Raw genomic sequence first — 11,675 nt, 5'->3', positions numbered from 1 at the left:
GTTAAATGACTCAAAACCTAATTCTCAATATGGTTAAATGCCTCAAGAATTATGTGTCAATAAAAGGGTGGAAGCCCAGTTTTTCTTCCTCAGAAGCAGAACTTAAAAAAATTAAATCATGGTGCCTCTTGTTAGTGATTAGTACTAACTAGTTGAGGAGAAAATAGAGGCAAGGTAAAAGAAAAGCAAGCTTTTAATTAAAATAGACTGAGCTAGGATGGTGGAAACAGTAATAGAAAAGAAGTGAAGAATGCCAGTGATTTTGGGAAGGAATAACTGTCAGGAATTGGAAAATTACTGGATGAATAAGAGGGAAAATCATAGTTTGTGACTTTCAAATATTATCTCATTTGGTCATTACATTAGTCTTGTGAAGATAAACAGTGTAGGCTAATCATGTACAAATTTTGTTGTTGTTATCATTGATTGTTTCAGTCATGTCTGACTCTTTATGACCCCATTTGGGGTTTTCTTGATGAAGATATTGGAGTGGCTTTCCATTTCCTTCTCCAGTTCATTTAACCGATGAAGAACTGAGGAAAACAGGGCTTAGTGACTTGCCCCAGGTTATCTAGCTAATAAAAGTTTGAGGCTAGATTTGAACTCATGAAGAAGACTTTTTTGGACTTCAGGGCTGGTATTTTATCCACTGTGCCACTTAGCTGGCTTATTCAATTTGTATCCCAATGTTATAGATAAATAAGAGAGCGTAAAACGATTTACTCAAGATCACACAGTATGATAGTAGCAAAGAAAGTAGCTGGGACTGGAATCTATGTCTTTCATTTGAAATCCATTGCTTTCACTATACTGATTTGCTAATGAATATATCAAATCTGGATTCAGAGCAGTAATGGTTTATTTCACGCATGCTCAAATAATTCTAGTGGAGGGGCTAAAACGTATGTAAGGTGAGAAATGACCTGATTATTAACAGAAAGAAGAAAACTTCAAATATCCTGAGAGCAATGATTGTTCTAACCAGAGACTACAAATTTCTTTGTCTAATGTTCTGTGATAGATAATACCACACACATACAAAATGTAAATAGTGTGCCGCATAGAGATAATTCAGTAACATTTATTCAACTACTTGTTGCTTCATTTCTCTCTCTGTCTCTGTTTCTCTGACCTTCTGACTCTCTTTAGTTTGAGATGTTTGTACTTATGTTTTTATTCCTTAATTTTTTTGAATGCCATTTGTGCAGTTTCTGTTAATTTATTTCCAACTCCCCAGAACAGTTCACTGACATATCCAGTGTTTCACTATACAATCTCCATTATTTGAATATTTGAAAGTTAAATTCAATATGTTTAAAGAAATCTGAGGTTCCATCTCTTTTCCTTAATCAAGAATTATAATGTCTGAATCCATTTTTGTCACTGGAAAAATGTCACTTCTATTTATACTAGCAATCTACTAATCTATTTTTAGATTTTTTTCTTTTTCTTTTCCTATTAAAAATGTCTATTTCTAACATTAATTTAAAAAGTTTTGAGTTCTGAATTCTCTCCCTCTCACCCTTCCCCAAGAAGGCAAGAAATATGATATCATTTATACATATGAAATCATGCAAATTCTATTTTCATATTAGCCATGTTGGAAATAATTAAGAAAAATAAAGAAGGTGAAAAAAATTTGTTTCAATCTGCATTCAGACTCCATCAGGTCTTTCTCTGGAAGTGTACATCAATTATCATAAAAAGTCATTTGGAACTATCTTGGATCAGCTGAGAAAAGCAAAGTAATTTATAGTTGATCGTTCTATAATTTTGGATTTACTATGTTTGATATTCTCTTGGTTTTATTCATTTCATTTTGTTTCAGTTCATATGTCTTGCCAGGTTTTTCTGCATCCATGTTGTTCATCATTTCTTACAGCATAATAGCATTCCATCACAAACATATACCATAACTTGTTCAGCCATTTCCCAATTAATGGGCATTGCCTCAATTTCCAGTACTTTGCTACCCCCAAAATAGTTGCTATAAATATTTTTTGTACATATAGACCCTTTTACTTTTTCTTTGACCTTTTTGGTATACAGGTCTAGTAGTGGTATTATTGGGTGAAAGGGAATGTGCAATGTTGTAACTCTTTGGAAATAGTTCCAAATTGTTTTCCAGAACATTTGGATTAGTTCACAACTCCATCAAGTGTGATTAGTGTCCTAATTTTTCCACATCCCTTCTAAGATTTGTAATTTTTATTTTCTATCATATTAGTTAATCTAATGAGTGTGAGGATACCTCAGAGTCGGTTTAACTTGAATTTTTCTAATCAATATTATTTTAAATACTTTTTATGTGACTATAGATAGTTTTTATTTCTTTTCAAAACTGCCTATTCTTGAATCTTTTGAACAGTTATCAATTAGGGAATAACTCATATTATTATAAATATGACTCAGTTCTTTATATATTTGAGACATGAGACTTACCAGAGAAAACTTACTACAATTTCTTTTAATTTTCTGCTTTCCCTCTAATATTGCCTATATAGGTTTTGTTTATGAAAACTTTTAAAATTTAATATAACCAAAACTATCCATTTTATATCTTATATTGCTCTCTGTTTCTTGTTTAGTTGTAAATTCTTCCCTCATCCATAGTTACGACAGTTAAGTTTTTCTATGTTCCCTTAATTTGCTTAAGATATCATCCTTTATGTCTAAATCATATAACCATTTTGACATTATCTTGGTAAATAGTGTGAGATATTGGCTTATGCATTGTTTCTGCCTAACACCTTTCTAGTTTCCAGAGAAATTTTTGTCAAGTAGTGAGTTATTGTTCCCCAAACTTGGATTATTGTGTTTTTAAAACATTAGATTATTATGGTTATTTACTACTGTGTTTTGTGGGTCTAATCTATTCCATTGATCCACCACTCTTTTTTTTACTATTAGCAGATTGTTCTGATGATTACCATTTTTAAATATAGTTTGAGATCTGGGACTGGAGATGCCTCCTTTCACATTTTTTTTATTGATTCCCTTGATATTCTTGACCTTTTGCTCTTCCAAAAGAATTTTATTACTTTTTTTCCTAACTATAAAATTTTTTTATTAGTTTGATTGATGTTAGTGAATAAGTAGATAGAATTGTCATTTTTATTATATTGGCTCTGCCTACCCATTAACAAATAATAGTTTTCTAATTGTTTAGATCTCTGTTTTAAAAGTGTTATAATTGTGTTCATGTAATTTCTGAGTTTCTCTTGGCAAGTCAGCTCTCAAATATTTTATATTGTATGCAGTTATTTTAAGTGGAATTTCTCTTTCTATCTCTTCATGCTAATCTTTGTTGGTAATATAAAGAAATGATGATGATTTATTTGGATTTATTTTTTTATTCTGCAATTTTGCTAAAGTTGTTAATTATTTCAACTAATTTTATTATTGATTCTCTAGGATTCCCTAAGTATATCATCATATTATCTGCAAGAGTTATAGTTTAGTTTACTTAGGACCTATCATAATCATTTAAATTTCTTTTTCTTCTCTTATTTCTTTATCTAGTTTAATATTAAATAAAAGTAGTGATAATGGGCAACCTTGCCTCACCTCTGATCTTATTAGGAAGGTTTTTAGCTCAGTTCCATTACAAAGATAATACTTTCTGATGGTTGTAGATAATTACTATTTATAATGTTAAGGAAAGTTCCCTTTATTATTATGCTTCCTATTGTTTTTAGTTTGAATGGGTGTTTTTTGTTGTTTTTGTTAAAGGCTTTTTCTGTATCTGTTTGATATGATCATATGATTTCTGTTTTTTTTGTTATCGACATGGTCAATGATGCTGATAGTTTACCCAATATTGAACCAGCTCTGTATTCCTGGCATAAATCCCCTCTAGTCATAATGTATGATCTTTGTGGTGTAGTGTTGTAATTTTATTGCTAATATCTTATTTAAAATTTTTGCATGAATATTCATTAGAGAAATTGGTCTATGGTTTTTTTTTTGTTTCTTTTTTCTTTCTTTCAATATTGTATTTATTTCATGAAAGAAATTTGGTAGGACTCCTTGGGATTTTTTTTTCTTAGAGAGTTCACTGATGACTTGTTCAATTTCTTTTTCTAAGATGAGATAATTTAAGTATTCTATTTCACCTTGTCTTAATATGCACAATTCATATTTTTTATAAATATTCAACCATTGAACTTAAGATTGTCAGTATTACTGATATGTAATTGGACACAATAGCTTTTATTAGTTGACTTAATTTCATCATCATTGGTAGTGCATTCACCCTTTTCATTTTTGATAATGACAATTTTATTTTCTTGTTTCTTTTAAAAAGTCAAATCAACCAAGAGTTTATCTATTTTATTTTCCTCCATAAAACCAGCTCCTAGTTTTATTGATTAGTTTAATGGTTTCCTTACTTTAATTTTTTAAATCTCTCCTTTGACATTCAGGATTTCTCATTTGTTCTTTAATTGAGGATTTAAATTTTTTTCTTTTCCCAGTTTCTGACAATTGTATGCCAATTCATTGACCTGCTCTTTCTCTATTTTATTGATGTAAATATTTAGAGATACCAAATTACCCCTGAATATTGCTTTGGTTGCATTCCCAAAATTTTGTGTCATTGATGTCATTGTTTTTAATGAAATTTTTTTATTGGTTTATTATTCCTTATTTGTCACATGCATTCTTCAGGATTAAATTGTTTTTCAATTAATTTTTATCTAATGACTTTATTCAGTGTAATTTTTATTACATTTTGCTCTAAAGAGGATACATTTAACATTTCTGCTTTTCTTCACTTGAATATAATTTTTATTGTCTTATGGTCTGAAAGTGATGCATAGTATTATAATGTAATAGTAATTGTAATCATAATATTATATTCATATCCCACAGATTGTTGATGAATCCCCCTGTCAATGGCTACTCAATTTCATTACAATATTTCCTCCCTTCAAAATGTGCTTCTATAGGTGTTTTTGAGTACAGGATACCTTTATCTTTTCTCGTATCTTCTTGGGATAAATCATTGTATTGATTTTATTTAGTCAGAGGATATATTTGTGTTAGGGACTTTCAAAAATAACTACAAGCTAAAAAAAATAACTACAAGCTTATTTCTAGAATGTATGCCCTACCATAGCTCTTCCAAAAGTGCTAACAATTATGCCTATTTGCCAATAGCTTCTCCAGCATTTACCATTTTCTTCTTTCATATTTATTAAGTTGATGAGTGTGAGGGGAAAATTCAACATTATTTTGATTTGCATTTATCTTTTAAGTATTGACTTAGAACATTCTTTCATTTGATTTTTAATCTTTTGCATTTTTCTCTTCATACTATTTCTCTATTTGCATATTAGTGAATGGGGTTTTCCCCCAAAATATCTTCTTTAGTTCTATTCTAATATTTTAATGGTGTGAGACATACCATGACCTGAAGTAAGCTATGGAGATATAAAATTAAAAAAAAAAGCAAGCTATTCCATGACCTCAAGGAATTGAAATGCTGATAGAGGAAGAACATGCATACAGGTGAACTAATCAAATCAACAAATATTTACCAAATACCTGTGACTGTCCTGAACACTAAGGCTACAAAGAAAGGCAAAAGAAAGTCTTTACTCTCAAGGAACTTACAGTATAATAGAGGAAACAACATGCAACTGTGCCCAAATATTATATATATCCCTTGGTCTTGATATGTACTGTGAGACAATGTGTAATAGATGTTGGTAGAGTTATTTTTACCCAACTTTTTAAATAGTATCTCTTTAGTAAATGTTCATTTCTAAAAGCTACATAAGTCTGGCTAACTAAATTGATTCACAACTAATAATTAGGGTAGTTGGTGGTGATGGATCACAATCTATTAGAGAATTATTCTGCCACCTTCAGGGTATTCATAGAACCCTGAAGGAAGATATATTCATTTTAGCTCTGGCAACCTATTAAAAGTGGGAGTTGGAATCAGGATTCCCAGGAGTATGAAGAGGCTATAAAAATAATGTATAAACCTACCTTTTGGAGCTCAAAGTCCCAGGAGAGAGAGTCCAAGTTTGGTGGCAAGTAGAGAAAGGCTAAAGTGCAGGTGGCTCACTTATTTATTTGGAGTTTATTGTGGTACATGGTATTGGTACATGGTATGTGGTACATGGATTTTGTCAAAGTACAAACTTCCCAGGAGTTCTTGTGTTTTTTTGTTATTGGTTACATCAAACTCTAGACTATGTTCAGTTGCTCCTGGGACTTGCTTTACTTCAGTCTCTGATGAAGGAGGGGTCTCTCTCCCTACTCTCTCCTACCAAGGTCAAACTTTCTTCATGTTCTCTTGAGCTATTCTCTCCAGATTGCTTCATACTACAATTGCCTCAATTTATCTAATCTTTATTCTCTCCCTATTTTATTTGTAGCTTCTCTGTTGCCTTCAAATATGCCCATCTTCAATAAACTCACTAGATCCTACTATACCTGGTGGTTTTTAATTTATATCTCTCCTCTCTTTTCAGTCAAACTTTTTTGAAAACAAACAAATGATTTATATTCATTTTCTCTGCTTAATCTCTTTAAGTGTTTTTGAAATTTTCTGTAGCTAGGCTGCTGACTTTATCTATCTGAAAGCAATCCTTTCAAAGTTATCAGTGATTTCTTATTGCTATATTTAATGGCTTTCTTAATCTTTACCCCTTTTGACTGCCCTGCCTACAATATTTGACACTGTTGGTTACTTTCCATCCTGAATGCTCTCTCTGTTTTTTTTTTTTGTATTGCCACAGGTATTATTTATGCCACCTTGGGCACTAAAGGGCTGATTTATTGTGGTACCTAACCTTTAAATGCTATTTGTGAGTTTAGATTAGGATGATGGTGATAATGATGTTGTCACATCTCAAAACCATTAGGTATGTGAATATAGGACTAAAAACTATGTTTTCTATCCCTTCTTTCTTCAATTCACTGCTCTTTTAGACATTTCAGATTGTTATTTTACAAAGATGGGAATCATTATTTTAAGGGCAACAAACTCCAATATTCATGAAATTATCATTATTGGTATGTAAGTACTGCTGTTTCTTATGAAAAAAGACAGAAGTATTTTTGCACAAATATAAGATGTCTTATCAAATGTACAAAAATGAAAAGCATTGCTTCTAGCATAAATGAAGATTTTGATGCTTCAACTAAACAGAAAAATAACTTTGGTTTAATAAAAACTACTCAAACATGTTTATGAATGGACAGTTTTCAAATGGCATTTTAATAGTTTTGGACAGAAAATGAACTGTGGCATAAATACTAAAAACTAAATTCATTGTAATAATTTAGGATGATACTTAATTTTGTGTAAACATTTTGATGCTTTAAGGAGGTCAGAAAACTTTTATTGACTAAAAACTGGAAAAATTTTAACAAAAGAAACATTTTAGGCACACAAAATGAGGTGGACTATACTCTGAACTTAAAACATTATGGTCCTTTGTGTAGGTTCAGGCTATAAAATAGAGAATTTGGCAAGTGATAATTGAAGAAACACGAAGGAGTTAAATGCAGCTTTGACTATGAAGAAGTGGCAACTAAAGCAGTCACTTTTCCAAAGGCTTTAGTAATGTGATTTCTGATCTGCTGGAGAGAAACCAAACCTTATTGGACAAGAACTTCAGTTCTATGTATTGTTCTATATTTCCTCCTCAAATTATGTTTTAGAGATATAAAACCACTTTAAAGTTCTTGTTGCTCTTTGTTGCTACCCTATGTATTGAAATAGAAATATTGAAAAGGGAAAAAAAGTTGTACAATTTCTGTATAATAAAGAATAAAGGGCAGTGAGATGGCTCAGTGAGTGGCCTGGAGACAGGAGGTGCTGGGTTCAAATGCTAATGCAGACATTTCCAAATTGTGTGACTGTGGACAAATCACTAAACTCCAAATGCCTAGCACTCTTCTGCCTTTGAACTGGTACTTAGTATTGATTCTAAAACAGAAGGTAAAGATTTTTTTTTTAAAAAGAAGAGATGTTGAATTCTAACTTGGTGATATAAAATGCTGATGAGTGAAGATCTTACTAAAATTTTTTTGCCTTGCCTAAAGACCCAACTTATTAATACTTTGATGTGTTTGCTATAATTTGTTTGGACAGCACAGCAGAGTAGTAAGTTGAAAATTGAACAGATTTATAGTCCTGAGTGATAATCAGATTAGTTTTACAGTTTTCTGGTTTAGAGAGACCTATCAAATTAATAATTGTTTGACACTTTTGTAACATTCTTTTAAGGATGATTCCAAGTTTAAAGAGCTTGTTAATATTACAACATTTTTGTGAAGAGAAAGGATTTCTCTGGTTATATAGTGGTGGTGATCAGTAGAAAAGTAGTTAGCAGAAAACAACTTCATGGGATATAGATGTTCCTGAATAGAAATTAGTGACATCAAAGTCTGAAATTCAGAGTTGCAAGTTATTTCAATCACATAAAATTATATGCATTTTTTGCCCACAACACTCAATTTATTTGCTCTTTTCCATATCATGTACTATCCTGAAAGATTTCTTTAATTATGTACCCACTTTTCCCCAGATTCTGAAAACCTTGGTGAGAGTGTGACCTAGGTTTGTCTATGGATTATTTGTTATTTCTATGTTTTCATTTTTATATGAGTACATATTTTGTTAAAATTTTAAAACATTATTTCCAAATAAATGGTTATTTTTAAGATTTTAAGATGTCATTATTATGAGTGACTGGTAAATGAATAAACATTGATAGGGGCTCAAAAGGGAAAAAGGTGAATAGAGAGATTGTAATTTTTTAATTTTAATTTTTTTAAAATTTATTTAGAATATTTTTTCATGGTTACGTGATTTATGATACCCCTTCCCCCCAGCCAAACCCTTTTCCCTCCCTGTTCCTGGAGTTGACAAGCAATTCTACTGAGTTATACATGTATCTTTGTTCAAAACCTATTTCCATGTTATTAATATTTGCAATAGAGTGATCTTTTAACAGCAAAACCCCAATCATATCCCCATCAAAACACATTATTGATCATATGCTTTTCTTTTGGGTTTTTGTTCCCACAGTTCTTCCTCTTAATGTGAATAGCATTCTTTCTCATAAGTCCCTTAGAATTGTCTTGGACATTTCATTGAAGCTAGTAGAAAAGTCTAGTACATTCAATTGTGCCACAGTATATCAATCTCTGTGTACAACATTCTCCTGGTTCTGCTCCTTTCATTCTGCATCAGTCCCTGGAGGTCTTCCAGTTCACATGGAATTCCACCAGTTCAGTATTCATTACAGCACAATAGTATTCCATTACCATCAGATACCACAATTTGTTCAGCCATTACCCAATCGATGGATGCCCCCTCATTTTCCAATTTTTTTTGCCACTACAAAGAGAACAGCTAAAATATTTTTGGACAAGTCTTTTTCTTTATTAGAGAGATTGTATTTCTTAATAACAGTTTCCTTCAAACAGAAAATTTGAGCAGAACCACATGGTAGTCCCCTCTTTCCATGTAAGTGATATAAAGTATTATATAATGGGCATAGGCACCCCTTTCATGCATTACAGATATTTCTCCTAATGATGCAGAGGGTCATGCATTCATACCTGCCTATGCTGTACCACTCTGATCCATGTCCTCCTGTAAATTCAACACAAGGGAGTCTACTGAGTGTTCTGGCAGCTTTCCTTGCATTCTCTTGTTATTGTGTGGATGTCAATATAGTAGACCAGCTATAATTGTCCTTCACACTACAAAGTTGACATTTCTTCTTTGACTTTGACTTCTAAAGTCTCCTTTTGGCAGAAATAGAGTCATTCTAGAGTCACTTTCTTATTTAATTGTGTTAAAAGTCAAATAAATTGAGCACTGTGAAATTATACACATATACAGCTTGTCTCTGATATTTATTATGAATTTACTTTGCCCAGGTGTGTGTACCTGAGCATACATCAAAGTTATTAAAATAGGTAATGGAAAATTCAATGTTACTTTTTGTCTTTTCCCTAGAATGAAACTACAGTGACTGAATTTCTCCTGCTGGGCCTGACCAATATTCAGGAATTGCAATTTGTTTTGTTTGTCGTCTTCCTTATCCTCTACCTCATCAGTCTGGCTGGGAATTGTGCCATCATGATGATTATCATCTGTGAGCCACGTCTCCACTCCCCCATGTATTTTTTCCTGGGCAATCTCTCTTGTCTAGATATCTGCTACTCCACAGTGACAATGCCCAAGGTGCTAGAGAACTTCTTCTCCACCCATAAAGTCATCTCATTTCTGGCCTGTATCACCCAGCTCCATTTCTTCCATTTCCTTGGCAGTACAGAGGCCATTTTGTTGGCTATCATGGCTTTTGACCGTTTTGTCGCCATCTGTAACCCACTCCGCTACTTGATCCTCATGAAACATCAAGTATGTCTTCAGTTGGCCACTGCAGCCTGGGTTATCAGCTTCTTTTATGCTTTGATGCATTCAATTATGACTTCACAGTTGAACTTTTGCCAGTCCCACCAACTCAACCACTTCTTTTGTGATGTCAAGCCCCTTCTGGAATTGGCCTGTGGAAATACAGTGCTCAACCAGTGGCTCCTTTCTGTTGTCACTGGTAGCATCTCCATGGGAGCCTTCTGTCTTACCCTCCTGTCCTATTTCTACATCATTGGCTTTCTCTTTTTTAAGAGCCGCTCCTGGAACAGGCTCCAAAAGGCTTTATCCACATGTGCCTCCCACTTCATGGTGGTCTGTCTTTTCTATGGACCTGTGGGTTTCACCTACATACGTCCTACTTCAGATAGCTCCATGGCACAGGACCGGATAGTTGCCATAATGTACAGTGCTGTCACTCCAGTACTGAACCCACTGATCTATACACTGAGGAATGAGGAAGTGAAGTTTGCTTTTAAGAAAGCATTGAGGGGGAAATTCCTTTTCTGACTGTGAGGAACATCACTATTGTGACCTTAGGCTTTCCACTAGAAAACTGTCTCACGTTTATTAAATTTTATTCTGTCACCTCCACTTAAAATGTACTCTTAGTTTCTAAGTACCTCTCAGGAATTTGTGAAATTTTGTAAAAGTATTCTATACAGAGGAGTATGATTTGAAAGGAGTATGATAGTGCAATTTAAAATTGTGCTAATTATAAGGTACTGTCCTTAACAACAACAACAAAAATTTTGGTCTAGTGGAAAAGTCTTGGATTTGGAATCTGAGGACATGGTTTTAAATCAAAGATCTACTCACTCCCTGAGTGAACCTGGGCAAGCCACTCAACCTCATGATTAGATTTCATCATTCACAACTTGAGAGGGATTGGATTAGAGACCTTTAATGCCATTTCTAGTTAAAAAACCATATAATGATGTGAGATCAACAATAAAAGGGCATGCATTTTGAATTGTCTTCCAGTAGTGTGGATAAATTGTGTCAAGTCATCTACATTCTCTTGAGAGCAAAGCTGTGTGGTTTCAAAACACTAGTTGAGATTATGATATAGTCTTTGTATGATAAAAATTACTAACACTCATATTATTGTTTTTTGTCCATGGTGTTCAAAGAGGATCAATAATATCACAGAATGGTGTTGTCACTTGTGTATAAATTGGATTTAAGTGAGGCAGAGTTGCACAGAGTGTTCAGCTTCACTCGCTCTCCTAGAGTCATGAAAGCCTAGTAGGAAGACAAGAGTCAG

General features: G+C 32.8%; 1 protein-coding gene across 1 annotated transcript; it reads left to right on the top strand.

The window, feature by feature from the left end:
- The first annotated feature begins 3,789 nt into the window (after nt 1–3,789).
- LOC100023265 (olfactory receptor 12D3-like) lies at nt 3,790–10,955 on the top strand. The gene is made up of 2 exons (XM_001374821.3): nt 3,790–3,882; nt 9,992–10,955. The coding sequence occupies exons 1-2, from the start codon at nt 3,790–3,792 to the stop codon at nt 10,916–10,918; spliced, it is 1,020 nt and encodes a 339-aa protein (XP_001374858.2). The 3' UTR covers nt 10,919–10,955.
- The last annotated feature ends 720 nt before the right edge of the window (nt 10,956–11,675 follow it).

This window comes from Monodelphis domestica, chromosome 2, assembly GCF_027887165.1.
Source record: "Monodelphis domestica isolate mMonDom1 chromosome 2, mMonDom1.pri, whole genome shotgun sequence".
NCBI classification, from domain to species: Eukaryota; Metazoa; Chordata; class Mammalia; order Didelphimorphia; family Didelphidae; genus Monodelphis; species Monodelphis domestica.
The sequence above is the reverse complement of the archived record's forward strand: the minus strand, read 5'-3'. Positions and strand labels throughout refer to the sequence as shown.

Coding starts and splice junctions, on each gene's coding strand:
- LOC100023265 (XM_001374821.3), top strand. CDS start 3,790: ATGGTCAATGATGCTGATAGTTTACCCAATATTGAACCAGCTCTGTAT. Junction 3,883..9,991: donor TAATGTATGATCTTTGTGGT/GTAGTGTTGTAA, acceptor TCTTTTCCCTAG/AATGAAACTACAGTGACTGA.